Source organism: Diorhabda carinulata, chromosome 2 (genome assembly GCF_026250575.1).
Source record: "Diorhabda carinulata isolate Delta chromosome 2, icDioCari1.1, whole genome shotgun sequence".
Taxonomy (NCBI): domain Eukaryota; kingdom Metazoa; phylum Arthropoda; class Insecta; order Coleoptera; family Chrysomelidae; genus Diorhabda; species Diorhabda carinulata.
The window spans coordinates 25,944,088-25,964,177 of record NC_079461.1 but is presented as its reverse complement, the minus strand read 5'-3'; the positions used below and the strand labels follow the sequence as shown (position 1 = coordinate 25,964,177).

Here is a 20,090-nt window from a genome sequence, read left to right as displayed (position 1 = left end):
TCCACGCACTGGGTGCCGCGTTTTGAACCAAATGCGCTTTCGACTGAAAATTTTCTAGTCTTTATTGTCGCCTTTTGAACAAAATGAATCTGATTTTTGTGTCTATTCATAACTTAACATGTAACCTGGATTCTCCAAACTTCTGAAAGGAAAAAACGGACTTGCACAAAACAAACCTGCTCCGTAAAAAGATAATATGGTTCCATTAGCCGGAAAAGTGATGGCGAACTTTTTTGGATATAGTCAGAAGTTTGTCTTTATCAACTAACTACAATAATGCAAGAAACAGCGAAAGCATATCTCATTGGCCAATATTTTTGAATCCAATGACGTGATGACGTTTAGTTATGTTCAGTATATTTCATTTTTCGTAAAGGAATTGAAATCACATTGTATTATTCTTTCATAGTTGTTGAATGGCCAATTGAAACGGTAGCATATTTATTGACAGTTTAGAGAAGAACTGTGTTGAGGCTTTGTTTACAACTGTCAATAGAAAGACGCCATTCATTGGTTTGATAAATTAACAAACCACTCACATTGAAGTAATACACAACATTTTCATCATATGAAAAAAATTGCATTGTTTGTTATGTTCTCTTGTATAATATGCAGATAGCCGAACGTCGGAAGACAGGTAATTTTTTATCTTTCAACCTTGACACTAGTAACTATACCCGGATGAGGTCATCAAGCTTATTCCAAGAGAATGGTTGAAAATTTGATGAGTTCTCAAAGTTCTACTTAGCAAAAAATAGGTGTTTTAGTTTGATCCCTCCAATGTTAGTATCCTACATGGTGAGAAACTGGTATTTTCTTCTTATTTTCGCTAAACGAATTTTAAGGTATTTGCATTTAAAACAATATGTTTTGTTAACGAGCGCTATGTAAGACGTACATAAGTAACTTGTTAGTCATTTTCCCTTTATCACAATTGCTCAACGCATATTGTAGACAATAGAATGAGGAGTGGGCCAAGGCTGAGTACTACGACCTATTTTGCTTTTTTGTTTATGAACGTCATACTGTTCTAGACATCAGTGATAAAATATGTCTTTTTGAAGACGATACTAGTTATTCTTGGAGCAACCCTGACCTTATGGCACTTCCTAGGACGATATCTAGTGACCTAATCACCCTTAAATCATAATGCGATTCTAACCTTCTGGTATCTCAACGTTTCTAAAACTAAACTCTTATCATATAAAAGTACATTATAGTTTTTTTTATTAAATAACACCACCATTGACGTCGTTAAATCTGTGAAATTCTTAGGGCTTGTTGTGGGCAATTCCTTGAAATGGGAGTTACATATTGCCGCCTCATCTAAAAAATTGAGTTCTTCCTGTTTTGTCCTGCGATCAGTTTCCAAAAAAGTGAACCCAGGCACCTCCTTAACAGTTAATTATGCCCTTATTGAGTTCCATCTCCGATATGCCCTTCCCTTCTGGGGTACATGTGGTGCGACTCAATGTGAGCGAATCTTTTAACTACAAAAGAGAGCTGTTCGATATTTACTCGGACTAAAGAGCAAGGCTCACTGCCAGAACTTCTTTGAAAGATTAAAAATTCCGACTCTTCTATGAATCCGTTTGCCTAATTCGTAAACATGATTATTGCGCGGCTATCCACTTAGGAACGCAGAGCACGACTTTACCTACCTACTCCACGTTCAGTATGAGTTAAAGGCTCTATATTTTACAATGCAAAAAAATGCGCAATCACTTGCCAGTTGAAATCAAATCGATTTAATCTTTTCCCAAATTCCGCAATAATTTGAGGGCATATTCACTGGAAAGTGCCTTATACTCTGTAAACGACATCTTTTCTAATAATAATATTTACTTCTGGGCATGCTACATACTTATAAACTAATTATTACCTATTACTATCACTGTAACATTATTAATTGTGGTTTTCTTTTGTATATTGAAATTTTATTGCGTTTGTATCTTCATTTAGTCTTAATATACTATGAGGTACCCAAACATTATCTTGGAATCGAATTCGGATCGAGTTCGCCACAAACATGACGATACAAATCAGGATCATTAACATAACATATTGACGTACTATGCATTATGAAATAGTAAAATCCTCAATCGAATTTAAAATGAGCTAATTGACTCAAAATACATGTTATACCCTTGTTTTGATACTGATCGATTTCGATACTATTAGATATAATACTAGAAGAGTAGAAAAGAGATCCAGTGGGATAGTTAATAATTTTTCATCATAATGTTCTATTTAAATTTACAATGAAAGAATTGAGACATGCATTATTCCTATAACTTAGCAGATACAAATAGGCCATAGTCTTGTTCCTACTAATAGCAACTAATACATAGAAGAGTTCAAGCTTATTAATTTAACAGAAACTTCCATTTAGAAAGCCAGTCAAACGACTCTGAAACTATTTAAATATAAATACTAAATAATACACAATATTTGATACAGAACACATCATAATAGGATATTTTTTCAGGAACAAACGAAACAACTGAGTTTTATTATGAAAATATTTTCAAGCTAAAAATAGATCTTCCAAATTTAGAGAATATACTACATTCCAAAGTTTATTCAAGAAAAAAAATAAAATAACTCCAATACAATCACTGATAGGAAATAAATAATCTAATTTGATTTGAAAAGCTTTTTTTATGTTTATAAAAATATAAACTTTGCATGATGTAAAATTTTCAAAATTCAATAAAAGCAAAATAATTTTAATTACATGTTATCAATTGCTATATAAAAATCTATGATGAACAATATTTACTAAAATTTATAATACATATCATAAAATTAGACACCTACCTAACCAAAATTTGAGAGTTTTCCTCTGTCTGCCAAGAGCGGTACGGTCGTCGTCGCGAGTTTTTCAAAATTCACTTCAATCGCATATTCTCAACGACCGCAGCACTACTGAAAATATTCTGAAATTACAGCGGTCTTCAGCGCTGAAGCCTGTTGCTGAAACTGCTCACGTGCGCATTATACAGATTGGGGTTAATACTTTTATTAAATATAAACAGTTTGTTTCTGTTGTTATAGAAGGTTCTATAACATACAGAGACGGATCTATAATATTACTCTCACTTCTTATGTTACAGTTTTAATAAGACTTATTTGGTTAAATGAAGTATCGCTTAAAATAAAAACTTGTAGCAATAATCAAACTGAAAAGTAAAAAGTAATTATTGTCATAAGAATAAGATTACTGATGAGAAGATGGATGTCACAAAAGTATGGGGTGATTTTTTATATAATAAACTAACTTTGCGTTGCGTGACGGTCCAAATGACTTTTTCGATTACTGAAAATTGTTCACGGAGTAGGACTCTCCTTTATTCCTTTATCTCCCAATTTTCCTATATGCTCTAAATGGCTCTCTATGGTAATATGGATGGTAATGTTTCTTAGTAGGTATCTGATGTAGACGACTAGATAGACGATAGATCAACTGGTAAACGTAATCAATAGATCTGAGTTCGATTCCTATTCTGGGTCGTCCGAATTATTTTTCCTAAATTTACTCACTTAGTAGATCTTCCCACTCTCTTTACCATTTGACCACTTACTCGTTATAAATTCTCACCAGTTTTATTTGGGTACACAGAAGGCTTTTATAACAGTGAGGTTTATTTTTCTTATTAGAAATTGTATTCTTATGCCAAGAATTATTTTCTACTTTTTAGTTTGATTATTGATAAAAGCGTGTTATTTAGTTTTTGGAACTGATCTAAAAGAGTGTTTCGGGAGTTTTTAATTTTTTCCTTTATTGTTGTTTGATGTGTTGATGTTTGCATCTCTATTTTGTAAATCAGTAACAGTACGCTTACGTGGTTGGCCCACTAGCTCGATCTTACTCTCATGCCAACGATACAACCTGGTGAATCTATTTAGGATAATCAGATTCTTTGATTGAATTAACACATTGACGTCAAATCTAATTAAAGTAGAATGAAATCGATAATAAAATTTAAGCTACAAACATACATATGAAACTGATAAAAGATTGTCAAAAAATGTAATAGTATAGTATTGATAGAATGAAATTTTTCTTTAATTATATATAAATAATATAGAAATAAGGATTAGTTGACTTTCGTGCAGACACATCATAAATAGTTTTGCAAAATACACACTGTTGAAGTATTCAATTTCATTTTATTGTACGGACCTGGTGCTTCAATTTGATCCTTTGTGCTGTTCTTTGTCTAAAGAGTCTGGTTCTAATAATTTTTTTCCTTATTTAATTATAGGTCATTCTCCATATCAATCTATTATCCATCACATCATCAAAACTCTGTAATCAGCAGCAGCAGCTTCCATTGACCATAACAAAATAAATCCTTCTGTCGACCAAATGCTATTTTATAATTTAGAATTGACCGCTTAACGTTGCTCTAATGGAATGGTGGTAATATGAGCAGTTATTCCGAAAAAAAAAACAGGCGTCAATTGTTATTTAGTGTCCGATTGATATGGATAGATCTAAGATTCGGCACCTGTTACACCTCTCAAAGCACCATGATTGAATATTTTCAACATTCCTGTGCATCATTCGACACGAGCCTTTTTTTGAGTGATTGTCAAATTATGCGGTATCCAACGCGAACAATTCTTGATATTCGAATGTTTATGAAATATTTAATATATGCGAGTGGAACTAATGATCAAGTATGAATCAATATTACTGTATGTCACATGACGATCAGTTCACGCACGGCATTTATGTTTTCTGGCACAACAGCCGATTTTGGACGACCTTCACGAAATTCATCCTGTAAGTCGCTTCATAATTCGAAGCCACTTGATCGGCAACTCTCGTAAATACATATTCATCACATTTTTTCTTCATTTATTCACTATGTATATTAGCGTTAATTTCAAGTGGCCATGCCATGAATTTCTTACAGATGTACGTCTTGTATCATTTCCTTAGAATATATTCTATCGTATTCTGATGCGGAATAAAAAATAAACTCTAGAGACGGAAAGATATCTAGATATAGAAATAGCCGACACTAAAATAGAAGCCTCAAGTGAAAAGGCTGAGATTTAAAATAGTGAAATAGAAAAACACAAATAAAATTACGGAAACTCTAGGGATAAAAACAGTTGCCGGTTGGGCTAGTTCGTATAATATGGAGTAGAGATTACATAGTCCAAAAAAAGGCTCTATTATTGCTAAAATTCTAATGAAAATAATTAAGCAGGGAAACACAGTGGGAATATCAAGTAGGCTTTTGAATTAATTTATTAGTGACGGAGCAGATTTTGAAAAAATCACAAATCACTGGCCATGAATACATGATTCTTTATGCATTGTTCCTAGATTTCACACAGGCACAATACCAGTGTGCATATAGCACTTTGCTATACAGAAATATTATTTTATTGGTTCACATTCCAGTATTATAATCAATGATATTTGTATTAAATTCAACTGTATTACTCAACTAAATGAGTTTCATTACCAAATTTTATCAAGAATTAATTTTACCAGTGTACTTTCATCAGGTATTATCAATATATCACTTTTTCTCGTATGATGTGGTAGCGCCCTTCTATGTGCTTAGTCCGGCGATGGAGCTTTGGATTTCATATTAGTCTTATAGTACCCATATTGTCAACAAGCAACGTTGGTAACCGAGACAGGCTTGTTATTTTGTTCAGCAGCCTACCCAGCCACACAATTTCCTTCGCACCTTCACTTGAAGCCATATATTTAGCTTCAGTTGTGCTCAACGCCACGATTGGTTGCTTGCGACTCATCCATGGAATGGCAGCTCCCCCAGAAGTAGTAACAAATCCAGATCTTGAGCGTTTTGAGTCTCATATACCTCCATATACCCCTTAGCGACATTTGGGCAGGAAGTGCTACTTCATTACAAGAATCCTTGCTCGGCGGACGCATTAGTCTCAAACGTTCCATTCGGCTATTAAGGGTACTGTCTTGAACAGCAACATTTTCCCAGACACTTAAATTCAAAGTAAGGTGGAGGGAGAGTTGACAACATTATCCGCTCCGTCAATATTAATTCAGCTTACTGCAGCGTCTTCAATTTTCCATTGAGCTCATTGAAATCTCGCTGAAATCGCACAACATGATTGACAATTCCATCCTTAGCATTCATGATATTTTAGAATCCTATCTAATCTCTGACTTGAACTCAGCTCATACACAGAACTCAACTTGGCCCAAATACCCTTGGCCGCTTCACAAGAAGACGTGAGTTCTTCATTGCCTTTTCCAATACAAATTGGACATCTATGTCAAAAAATAAATCATTACAGAAACGTTTCCGTTAAATCAATATTCAAATGGTAAGTCCATTGTTGATGTCTTGTGTTTGACCAAGTACGAGGTAGATAGCTCCAACATATTTCAATGGAAAATCATATCAAATTGCTTAGCAATATGGGGTATCTATACAATTGTGGGACTCAACTATATTTCAAATCAAAATGAGTCTTTTCAATGATATTAAGCCCAATCGACAAGAATTGAATAAAAATCCTTGAGATAGATAAAAAAACATCGATTTTCATGTTATTATTAAATCAAATTATAAAATAGAAATTTAATATATTTTATTCTTTATCTACAGTATTTTGTTTACAATAATATCTTTACTGGGTATATCTAACGCACATTACAATTCAAAGAAATTATTAATTGCGTTTGCCACTGTTTGAGTATTTTCTCCCAATAAAATTGTCTTATGGTCTGCATTCACTTTAAATATTTTCACAGGAGATGATTTGATCTGAAAAAAATTATTAAATATAGGAACTTCACGTCTAAAATACAAGATTCTTATTATTGATAAAATAATGAAAATTTTTATTTATTGGAATACAAATTAGAAATTAACGATCTTTATAAGGGTTTCTCAAATTCCCAATTGAAAAGCTGCTTCTATGGGAAGCCATCAAAACCACAATTCCCTAACAAAAACTCATATATACAGTAACCAAATTCAATGGAAACGACAGAAGTGCTTCAAAATTCTAAATATTTGGTTATCTTGAACCAATCAAAATCGTAATGTTAAGCGCACTTTATGCGTCAAATGGTATTTCAAATCTGAAGTGTGATAAATCTTATTATCGTTCATATGTGTAAAAAGAAAAACTTAGGGTTAAATAGAGCATGCTTTAGAAATGAACCAGGTCAAGTCCTGTAAGTTTCTCCCAGCGCAGTTTCTATTGGATGCAGATTATCAAGAAACAATAACAATTAGTATTGAAGAAAGCTGGCAGGCGTTCAATATTTTCGAACTATCCGTTCCTAAGAGCATATGAACTATTAGAGTAATGAGAAAGGGAAAAATGGAGAGAGAAGAATATATTTTCAACCTAAAAATTGAAAATTACGTTGTTCACTCAACCTTCAGATTACTGTGTGGAGGTGGATGATCCATCTCTTCGATTTTTAGAGTCCTGGCGAGGTAACACTTAATGTGAACGATATTTGAAGATGAACAGTTTTTTAGTCAAAGTTATCTACAAATCCGTCATACAAGTTTCAAATAATAAAGATCCATAAAGAAGTTATTACAATATACGATACAATTTTTAGAGTATCATCCTATGAAAAAATTTAAAACATATGTATTACCAATTCCTAAAATTACCTTATTCAGTTCATAATCTTCAGATATGAATTGATTTTCAGCTCTTCTAATTAGTAACAGTTCACCATTAGTTCTTGTGGAGGGTTCATAATGAAACCCAGCCATTAATCGGTTATAAAAACTTTCAGCAGATGCCATTACTTTCGTTATTTCTATTCCCGTTGCTTTAGACACAATTTGACCGATTATTTGAAGTCGTTCATCCCATTTAGTTGTACTGTTCAATGATTTATTAATCTGCAAAAGAAAAATTTGTAACAATATAAAGCGAAACACTTGTTTACTAGAAAATAATAAAGAAAAACACAAATTCCGTATGTGTCTCGAGTTTTTTTCAAATTAAATGGCATCTGACATTTGCAATGAAGTGTTTCAACAATAAACCTACAGAATTGATATAACTACTCGTACATATTGAATTTCATATTTGCATAGTGTACCTCATTAACAATATAACGCAATGATGTTCCTACCCAAGCAACCTTTATAATATTCCCCATTTTGAAATAATATTGTTTCCGATATATCGGTGGAACGAAATAAGGTAAAATTTTCCGGAATAGTGACAATAATTGTTTTTGTATAAAATACACTGACCATAAGAATAGACAGTTGTGTGCATTCACAAGTCATTGGTTATGTGAATCTACTTATTTATTCCATCGATATCAAAAGCTTCAAAATTCTAACCACATTTTGTGTGGTACAAACGGTTAAATAACGATGAATATGATTATTGCTTTGATTAGTAGAAAATATCCAAATACTGCGATAAACAAAAGTACTGCCTCACTTTTTATCAATGCCTTACAACAGGAAGCATCCATTATAAAAAGTTACAAAAGTTTATGTTTAAATGGATGCAAGTACTAGTCGTTTTTAATTAAAAGATGCAGAATTGGAGCGTAATTACAGAAGGAAAAATTACAAAGAATTTAGGAAGCAACCAAATTTATCCGTACAAATTGAAAATTTGTCAAATTTGTCACACGTTAGAAGAAGGTGACGAAGCAAAGCGATTGAAGTTCTGTTTATCTTTATAGAAGCTAATGATAGAAAACAACAATATTCATGATTCTATTTTCTTTTCTGAAGTATTTTTACCACAAATGGTGCTCCGACTTCTGAAATCTGTCGGTATATAACAAAAAGGTAATATTTCAAAAAAGTGAACACTTATCTGTTGTGCCATGTATTAGGAGCTAGAAACTTAATTGAGGGAACATTATAGACGAACTTTTGACAGCTGTCCTGTTCATTCCACACAAAGGATTACTGAGTCACTAAATAATCAGTTTGGTGTGACATGTTAGTTGCTAGATATCCAGATTTTACACCATTGGATATTTTTGTAAAGGGAGAAGTAAAATAAATTGTTTATCGGGAATACATTTCGAATGACAGTGGAATATTATATAAATTATAGTATAAAAGAACTAACTATTACACTTTTAGCAATAACAAAAATAAAAATTAAGAAATTAGTTTTGGTATAAGAATGAAATTACTGATGAGAAACTATTAGAAAAGTGCTTTATATGAAATTTTAAACCAGATTTACTTTTTGTAACTAATAAATATGAGTCCTGGATTGTTCGAATGATTTTTTTAATAATTGGAAATTATCTACTGGGTAGGACTTCCCATTATTCCTTTCTTTACTCATTTCCTTAACAAGAACGGCGCTCTTCGATAGATCAACTGGTTAAGCTTATAGCGACTCACCAAAAGATCTAGGATCGATTCCTATTCTAGGTAACCCGAATTATTTTTCATTTGCCTTAGATTACTCAAAAAATAGGTCTTCCCTATCCTTTATTTTACATTTTCCCATTTACCAAAAGAATATGATGAATGCTCTTTACTTAATAATAATATTAAAATTGGTATGATTCAAAGTAAATGAGAATTACAGATTGAATTCCAATAACCTACTGCTAAACACTGACAGGTATTCTGTTTTAGAATGTTTTCAATGCTATTCTTATTTAATGTGAATTTTTTTCAGGTTTCTGAGGAACAAATTATCAACTCTACTATAAAACAGAATTGCCTACAACTCAGAAAACTTCACCAACTCCTAATAAACCAATGCACCCTCAAAGAGCCCCAGTATCATATGGTTAGCCATCAAGTCCAATTCCCCCAACTTAGCTCACACAACAAAACCATTGTTCCATCCACCAAGTGGTCAAGTTTATAACCAACCTTGGAATGGTTTTCAAAAAGCACAAAATGTAAATTTTATTTTCTGTTTAATAATAAACTGTGATATCAAAATTGAGAACTCGATGTCACACATAATTTTCTACTAGCTTCATTCGGAAAACTAAATAAGTTTAAAAATGTCATAGAAAACACATACTTTTATAATGGTGACAGTAATTCTTCATAAGAAATTTTATCTTATGCTAAGTATCATTTTTCACTTTTCAGTTTGATAATTACTAAAAGTTTGATCTCAATTTTCAAACTATAATTTATTTTTCACTTTTTATTCCGTGTTTCTTAGTGTTTTCGAAATGTACTTCACTTTTTGCTTTTCAGTTCAATTTGTTATCTTAAAACCGTATTTAATATGTACAAATATATTGATCGAATTTTTAAGCTAAGCTTACCCACCAGCTCCATATTTCTTATTCTCATGTAAAGGATACAATAAGTAATTTATGAATCCTGGCAAATCTGTTCAGTATAATCAGATAATCGGATTATTGCAATGTAGTCAGTCTTTGACAATTATGCAAAGTTTAAATTGAATCTGATCGCTTGAAGTAGGGAAAAATCTAGGCCAAAGAGGCAATTATAAATATACAAACATACAGGTAAAACTAATAAAGCGTATTAAAATCAGACTAGCTCGCGCAGTACTATTAATTATAGCAAGTACAACAGCTCCTTGAAAATTCTAGAAATATACTGAATGATAAGTTGAAAATCACTTATCTAATGGCCAATAGTAATAATTCAAGATAATCTACGTGTGAATTTTTTTTAATAATAAAAATTGAAAATTATTGTTGACTGATTTTAAATTGAGTGTATGTTGATTCTGATTTTCTAATAACTTTTTTCATATTTGCCACATTTTATTGAAAATTAGTTTTCTGTCAAGCAATACAATCCGGTATTAAGGACCTTTAAGTAACATCGCTCCTATGAGAAGAGCTGAGCTTTAGAAGTCTACTATTTACCCCAAAAAAATACTTAAAATGGAGTTTCAATCAATAAGATGCCAAATAAACGGTAACGAAGAGAGATTCAATAACATCAGATCTCAAACAGCTCACCAAGACTTCAACTATTAACAGTTCTTTTCTTTTATAAAACACGAAACCGACGAAAACCGTGGAAAATTAATTCTCGCAGGGGCTAAGAAATCTACTAATTTAAGTACGGTTTCTAAAATGCCCCTAACTGTTCGAAGTTACTTAAGTTACTCGAAATTGAATTAGACGAGAAAATATTTTTGCACAAATCAGGATTATGTGAGACCTTTTCTATCATAGAAATATATCAAGCATCTGGCTTAAAAGTACTTAAGTCAATAATAGAAATTTCAAAGAAAGAACAGAATAAAGAAGAATAGGACATGCATCTCTGGTAAAAGAATGGAGAGAGATTCAAGACTCGCGTTGGCAGGATCACATGATATGAGAGGTCTGGCAAAGAATAACCACATTTTCAATTTCTTACAATAGTAATTTTACCAATCCGGGTAAACATTGTATGTAGTTCCACTATTTCATTTAGTTTTTATAAGAAGTGTTTTATTTAGTATTCAGATTACATAATCTGTGCGGTTGGGATTCATTTATCATTTCAATGTACATATTAATCAGAACAGGTGTATTGTTTGAAAACATAGTTAGGTTTACTATTGCTTAGCATTTATATTTTTAGTTATATGTATTGTAAAAACAAAGTCCAGCAAATTCTATCATTCATAATAGAAGCTATCCGGTTAATTATGAAAATTTTTTTGGTTGATGAATTATCTTTATTTTGGGGTCTCCCTTAATTTGAAATTTCGTTTGAGAACAGGTAAATCTTGACGTTTGGATCTATTACAGTGTATCAAAATGTATTGTTCTAAATTTCTTTAATATCATATTCATTAGACCTTGCGATATGCTTATGTTCCTAAGTCGTTTTGATTTTAGGTCTATTTTATTTCAAAATTAGTTTTTTCATAATTTTTTGAAGACAGATAAAAATTTGACATTTTGAACCCTTTAAACGTTACCTTTTAAAAAATAGAGGACAAAAGAAAATTAAAACATTTATATACTTATAGGTGATAGAATTCTCTATAGATCTATGTTTTGAACGACTAACTTGCAGCTTTGTCTTTGGCAGCTATATTATGAGTAGTTTTTTATTGGGAACGTGGCAAGGAAACACCAAAGTGGACTAACTTCACCAGCTTTCGAACAAGCTTCAATAATATCAAAATTCATCCAAACTTATCTTCTCATTCAAACTTAGTTTTTTATAATAATTTTTGGGAGATATTTAGAAAATTAGGTCTTTTCTACCATCGATAGCTTTTTCGTTCTTATGAATGTAAACCATTTCTAAATATTCTCTATATATTATTGAAGTTTTATTGATTTTATGGTATTGATGACTTTTTAGGCTATTTTCTAAGTACTGAGATGTCTGCCCAATGTAGACAGCGTCAGAATAATTACAATGTAATTGATATATGATATTACTTCTTTAGTTTTTGGGTGTTTTGGTTCGGTTAGGTAAGGTTAGGTTTATAATCAATAAAAAATCTAATAGAGTTGTAACCTACCTCATTTTCATCTACTTTAGGAAAGGTAGCAGAAAAATATGCTAAAATTTTCTGTTGTGATGTTTGTTCTGAATGTTCTTGTCGTAGATGCGTATTTCTCAGCATGTTCTGCAAGAACGCCGGTGAGCCTTCTACATAAACTGCATGAACATGTTCTCCTGATTTTTCCAGCTGAATCTCCATCTCGGTAGCCACAACGCATCCATATGAATAGCCACAGATATAATATGGTCCTCTCGGTTGAATTTCCCTCACTTTCTTAATATAATGAGTAGCGAAATCGATTATATCGCCGAAATTCACATCTTTTGTGCATTGGAAACCATATACCTTTGCTTTTATTTTCTTGGCCAAAGGTTTTAAAATATCTAAGTTGCCTTCAACTGGATGAATGAAGAATATATTTCTGTCTGTGTTTTCTTTTGGTGAATTCATCTCGATTAAAATGTCATCTTGTAAAATATGTGTAATATGAATTGGGCTACTTGGTTGTGCACCACTGACTTCATTAATATTTTCCACTGTTTTTTCTTGATTTTCGCCTGTTTTCAATTCAATCAATGAATTGAGAGTTAGGTCACGGATTTCTTCTGGACTATATTCTATGTTGTAACTTCTATACAGTGTTTGCTTTATTTCCGACAACATAAGTGAGTCTAAACCAAGTTGAGATAAACTCAACGACTTGTCTACCAAATCTAAAAATAAAGGCGGAATTAAATTTTTAAAAAAACTTTATTTTATGTAGTTATCACAATGGTTCTTATTAAATGACGGTTCGGCAAAATTATTGATGCTACTATTGTTTTTAAAAAGTTGAGACAGCAAATAAATAATATAACTAACTATATAAATAATTCTTTGGAATTAATACTAATAGTATTCGTACCAGCAGAATTCCCATTCTGTATTCGTTCTAAATAAATTTGCTTTACGGTTGTGGCTTAAATGTTATGAAAACAAAATTTATTAACTTGCAATAACTACATATCTTTTTGGAATAAGCTTAGTTCTCAGTATGAAGATGACATAAACAGCTTCAACAAGTTAGGATTTATATTCTTATTGGATACGCTGTGGTACAATTATATTTTTCATCCAGGACTCTCATATAATTTATTCATTGTAGCTCGACTTTAATAATAGGTACCCATTAATCACTGCTGTCAGATGCTTTCTTCATTTAGCTATATAGTCCAGGCTACCAAGGTTTTCACCTCCGATTTCCACGAACCTGCATCGATTTCAATGAAATTTTGACAGCACCAAAAGCAAAATCTAAAGTACGCCGATGTGTGAGTTCCACCCCAACTAGGCTGTGAAAATTTTTATAATGAAAATAAGCGCGAAAATTGATAGAGGACCAAATTTTACGCAAAAAATGTACCTAGTATTTATTTTGAAAAATTAAAAGTTTTTTAGTTATTCGAGATTTGGAAACCATGTTTTAATCGATTTTTCATGAATAACTCAAATACTTTTGATTTTATCATAAAAAGTAAAAGAAACAAAACGGAGCTTATAACAAAAACAAAGAGATGGCTTTTTTAAATAGTAGAGTAACGGAAAAACTGTGAACTTTTCGAGGTAATTGCATGTGATTTTTTTCAAAGTAATTTCAATAATACTTAAAATGGGAGCTATTAAAACTCTGTAGCATGAAACTAAAAACTAAAACTAAAAAAACAAAACTAAAAAAGTTATGGCCGTATTAAATCAATTTATATTATAAGAAAACTCAATTTCACCCTTGTCATTACTACCCAAATTACAATAAAAATATAATTCATTTATGATTTACTTTATTCACGTACTAATTATGATTTCTGGAAGTTTGATGATTTAGAATGCATAATTTCGACAAAAATTATGCTGTCGAAAAATAATTTTCTTTTTGAAGTTTTTAAAAATTTCTGCTTTTTCTCAAAATTTCTGAAAAACTCTGAAATATACAGAAAGTAATACAAGACAAAAAGTTTTTACTACTCATATATATATATATATATATATATATATATATATATATATATATATATATTGTGAAGAATTGTGAAGAAGTCTTTGCCAGCTAAATTATGAGTACTTCTTTATTGGGAACGTGGCAAGGAAACACCAAAGTGGACTAACTTACGAGCTTTTGAATACTTAGGTATTCGAAAACTCGGAAATATATTAAAGTTAGTATATATATATATATATATATATATATAAAGATGTCAATTTGAAAAAAATTTATCAAAAAATTTGATAAGTACGTCTGTAGATATTTTTTTAAATTTGTTAAGTTTTAAATTTGACACAAAAGATGATTTATAGGGGTTGAAAATAATAATCACCAAATATTCAAGTCGAAATATATAAAAAGATAAAACATTAAAAAGAATAAATATTTTTTTTACAATTTTTCTCGAAATAAGGAATGATTTATAAGTGCTAAAGATTTGGGATGCAAAATATTTGAGTTGAACACAAACAAAAAGAGTTAATTTAATATATGTAAGCTACTATGAAGTAATTAAATAATATTTTTTCAATTTTATATTAACTGGGGGTGCTTTATAAGGGATGAAATATGTCAAGTGAGGTTTATAAATTATAAATAATATATTAAAGCATCAAATAACTTTTATCCAAACCTTAAAAGTGTTTTTCTACTCATTATAATGCTAATACTTATATTTTTATTGATTTTTTGAAATAAGGGGTACTTTTCACCCCTAAGAGTAGTAATCACATATCGGTATAGGGTCGATTTTGAAAATAAGGGTAAGTTAAGCTTGATTCAAAATTTTTATCAAATCGATGCAGGTTCATGAAAATCGGATGAAATACCTCATTTTTACCTTGGTAGTCTGGACTAATATTGTTTTGGAACAAACAATCATATTTTATAATTTTATCATGTAAAACACTACTAAACATTTCCAAATTAGTTTTGTACACATGACATGACCTAGCCTGCAGTTTGAATGCACGGGGCATTACCACTGGCATTACCACTGGCCTAAGGCCCCATGGTTTTCGTAACAATTTCTAAATTGAAGTAACATTTGAAACAATATAAATTTGACTCAAGCCCGTCAACATTATTATGTATTTAAAAAACTAACAAAAAATGGAAACACAAAAATGAAAGCGACTTTCTTCAACACCATCAGAAATGAGAGAAGCTGCTAAAGTTGCAGATTTTCTTTGACTGATAGTAATTACTCATCTTACCACTTCGTTTAAATTTATTCTTTATGATATTTGGATTTATTTTATCTTAGTTGTTGTATTTGAATATTTCTTTTTATTAGGTAGATCTTAGTAATATTTGGCATTTTTTTACTGTATTCTTGTGTTTAACCGATAATCAGCAATTATGTTTAACATTTTATTTAAGCAATGAACAATTTCTTGATTAGTAAGCTTCTATTATTGATTCATCAATCACCTATGAACTGTCTACTAATTAAAAAAAGTAAGGTAAGGTAAATAAATGCAGAAAAGAGAAGCTGAATTTCTACATCTGTTTTGATACGGATTCTATTTATAATACCAAAAAATTATGTTCCGTCTCAAGGGTTTATCCAGTTTTAAGCCAAACACGCTAACTCGATATTTACTTATGCTGGCAGATCTATCTAGGGCTCTGAACTTGAATTAAAAAATTGATTCAACCTTAAGCCACCAGTGCGAAACTTCTAGAAAATAGGTGGTTTGAAGAAGTATATCTACTTTTATTATGACATTGTAAAAACTGTTCGACTGGAGATATTTTTTTTTTTCAAAATAATTCAATAACAATACAACTCGCATTTCCATCTCTTTTTAGAAATTTATTTGGTTTGGGTCAGATATTTTTTCCATACATTCACTAATGAGCGTTCTACAACTGCCCTGACATTGTTAAAGTGTCACAGCTAAGGTATCCTCTACGAGAAGCTTCCTTCCCAAGATAATATCATTATAGAACTCATACAATGAGACTAGCAAAATCTATGACTTTCGTGTAGAGCTCTCTTTACTGACTTACCTCATGATGCATATATTTTGTGTAGTGAAAGGCGTACTTTCACATTTATGGAGTGAGTTTTTTATGAGCGGTGTGAATATGCTCCTTGCTCCAATAATTTCTTGAAGAGTAATTGTGACAGAATAACTTTGAAAAAAGAGTGATTTGGATAATATTATGCTGATATCACATTATATAGAGCTATCTCAAGAGGGGACATTTCAATACCAGCCCAGGGTTGTTACAAATAACCCTTACATTCCGCAATAAATATTTTTTTTATTCTGTGATTTCCAAAGATGAAGATACTTCTTTGTTTCAGCCTGTATATTAAATTTTCCGCGCCAATTAACCTTGTCTCTCTAGTACCTTACATAGTATAGATAAAAGATATAGATAAAAAATTGTATATCCCTTAAAAAAATCTCAAATAATTCGAAAAACATTCATATGGTATGTACAAATGAATTGAAAAATAGTATACGATTAAATTACTAAAGTGTAACTCACCTAATTTCTTTATTCCCAAAATTCGAGCAATAACTTCAACTGGTGTACGTGCTGCTCCTGTGGTAACTATATCTTTTTCCATTGAAACTATACTTGATACTACCGTATATGATTCCAACATGAAACGTTCCAAAATATCCAAACATGAATCAATTTTTTGAGCCAACAAACTTTTGAAACTCTGAAAAATGAATGTTAATTATTACTACTTAAAGATTCAATTACCAATTTGGGTTTGATATCCTTATGAACACAATCATACTTCATTGTAATTCCTATCGGCTAAAATCAATTAACTCGCAAACTTTCAACCACAAACATATTGAAAAAGGCCGCTTGACATGGTGCCAGAAATTGCAAGTCTCTTGCCATTGCATCATGGCTGCCACTAACAAAAATTCAATAAGTGAATTAAGCAAATACCTTACCTAAAATTTTATTCAATATTTAGTGACCGGTTTGAAAATGATAATGGTAACTAGATTTCTCCCTGGCAGCTTGCACACAATGAAAATGGCACCAAACCGATGATGCTGCAAGTGCGAACTGCATGCATGAAACAATCAGCTGAACTGAAACATCTGCGCATGCTTTCTATCAAGAAATATTGCGCCTTGCATTGCATTGCACGTTGTATTGCATCATGTCAAGCAGCATTAAATTAAAATTGTCGAAAGCCACCAAATGTAGTGGTTTAAAGACTTCTAGTACCAAGCCATATATGCAGAATACATAATAAAAAATAGTATTTATTCTGGGGTGAGTCAGAAGAATAAAAAATTCTTTTCTACTAAAACTATCATCAAATTGAAATTTTCTGATATTTATCAAAAACTGATAATTCCCATTATTATGCCGTGCCTAGTCGTCGAATTGCTAAAAATTTTGGGATCTTATTCTGATTTCAGTTTAAATAGATGATATTCCCAACTACAAACTAAATTTATTGACACTAATATTGTACAATAAGCCCTCGAAGAAATACTAGGCAGTGCCTTCTCTACGAATAAAGTATATTAACAGATTTTTCTGTTAGTATATTATACAGTTTTACAGTTTTATACAGTTAAGATTCTACGTTATGAAAACTTTCTATCTAAAAAAAATTTAAATCAAATTCGTTATCTTCTTTTTCAAGGCCAGTATTGGTCTTCGTATTAGATTCTGTTGGGAGAAAATTACAACCCAAGATTGGAATAATATCGAAAATAAGTTGTCACCAAAGTAAGAGAAAATACTAGAAATAATTCAGGGGCTAAAAAACGGAATAAATATACAACTACATTTATAACGACCTAGCTTATTTAAATTTAATATTTTCCATAAATTGATTGAACAATCAATATTGAACATCATTTACTAAAACTTATTCTCATCTAACCTATAAAAATTGAACGTCATTCATAATCCAACCAATTAAAAATTAATAAAAATTCCTACAGTAACCAGAAACAATATTTCAGTTAATCAATATTTCAATTAATAAATAATCCTATTAATCAATATTTCTATCAACGTCAATTTGAATCCTATAAATTCTGAATCCCGTGAGTTCAAAAGTTTTTACAAGAATTAATACAATTCAAAACCACCGAAAATCTTAATTAATTATTGTAAATGAAATTTTATTATTGTTACCAGTATACATTCATACATATTTCTTATATTGTATTTAACCATAATAGAAATAGGTAACGACTTTTTAAGTGACAATCAATTGAAAATCACATCAGAGCAGAACAATGAGTTTGAATATCTGGAAGTGACGATAACAAGTAAAGGGGACGAAATTGGAGAATTTGACAAGAGATTAGCAAGAGGCAATAAAACAGTTGCAGCTGTAGGAAACCCATTAAGTTCCAATGATATTTAAAGGGTAGCGAATCTAACGATTTCCAGGATAGTTATACAATCTACGGTGTTATATGGTAGTGAATACTGAGCCAGGAATAAAAAAGAGGAAAATAGGCTAGATGGATTGGATTGAGAAGTGTGGAAGGATACGAGTGGAACAAGATAAATGGAGAAGAAGAATGAATGCAGAGATTCAAATGTTATATGGTCAGGTAGAGATCGGCTATATAATAAGGACAAGAAGACTGCACTGGTTGGGGCATATACCCAGAATGAAAGAAAATAGGTGGGCGAAAAGAGCCTCAACAAAATGACTCGATGCATTTGAGGAAGACTTACTGAAGCTAGGGATAAGGGGCCTATAACAATAGAAGATCTAAATGAATAAAAAATACGATTTTGACCAATAATATAATTTATGATACTGATGAAGCTAACGATATAATGGTTATAAGATTAGAAAGAGTTCTTGCCGAAGAGTGTACGAAAGACACCTCATTTTATATAAAAATTATTTGAAATATATCTCAAAACAAACAAAAAAATTAAACCATTGCATTGTTAATCACATATTATCAACACTAGAAAACACTGAAATTATACAAAATAGCTCGCAGTCCATGATATAATACGTTAATAAAACTATGTGAACAAAAAAATTATTATTTTTTACTAACGTTTACTCCAAGTTGGGCTAGATAACCTACATCTCCTATAGGGCCCCATTGAATCGCTAGACCAGGTAGTTGTTCTCTCTTCCGTTTCTCACATAGACTTTCTAAGGCAGAATTAGCCATTCCATAGTTACTTTGACCAACGTTTCCTCTACCAGCAGCGACCGATGAAAAAACGACAAAATGGTCTAGTTCTGGACAAAGTTTTCGACTTAGAACATCCATATTTTGACCAGATATTATCTTTGTCCTGAATACATCTTGGAAATGTTCTACAGTTTGGTTAACGATTAATGCATCTTTAAGAACTAAAGCCATATTGAAAATACCTGAAAATATAACAATATTAGATATATTAGATATATTATATATATATATATATATATATATATATATATATATATATATATATATATATATATATATATATATATATATATATATATATATATATATAAATTGTTGAATTAAATTGTGAGAATATTTGAAATGGATGATTCCATTTTCTCATCATCTTGTCAAATCCCAATGTTTCCTCAATGAATTGATTGATTTAATAAGGTGGTAATAAAAATTACCAAAAAGCTTAAAATATGCAAAAAATG

The 20,090-nt window shown here is 31.0% G+C and overlaps 2 protein-coding genes across 4 annotated transcripts in view; both read right to left on the bottom strand.

Moving 5' to 3' along the window:
- Nucleotides 1–2,930, bottom strand: part of LOC130903859 (probable G-protein coupled receptor B0563.6) — a 233,756-nt gene extending 230,826 nt beyond the window's left edge. The window contains exon 1 of one of the 2 annotated variants that reach the window (XM_057816209.1): nt 2,821–2,930. The gene's annotated coding sequence lies outside the window, so the exon portion shown is untranslated. The remainder of the gene's footprint in view (nt 1–2,820) is intronic. The other variant, XM_057816207.1, reaches the window with a different exon arrangement.
- Nucleotides 2,931–6,586: 3,656 nt separating this feature from the next.
- LOC130890836 (fatty acid synthase-like) overlaps nt 6,587–20,090 on the bottom strand; it is a 55,917-nt gene continuing 42,413 nt past the window's right edge. The window contains exons 16-20 of one of the 2 annotated variants that reach the window (XM_057795203.1): nt 19,489–19,814; nt 16,958–17,138; nt 12,451–13,148; nt 7,650–7,886; nt 6,587–6,779 (exon numbers count right to left, since the gene is read on the bottom strand). In XM_057795203.1, coding sequence (XP_057651186.1) covers nt 6,666–6,779; nt 7,650–7,886; nt 12,451–13,148; nt 16,958–17,138; nt 19,489–19,814 — 1,556 coding nt within the window. In that variant the 3' untranslated portion in view covers nt 6,587–6,665. The remainder of the gene's footprint in view (nt 6,780–7,649; nt 7,887–12,450; nt 13,149–16,957; nt 17,139–19,488; nt 19,815–20,090) is intronic. The other variant, XM_057795204.1, reaches the window with a different exon arrangement.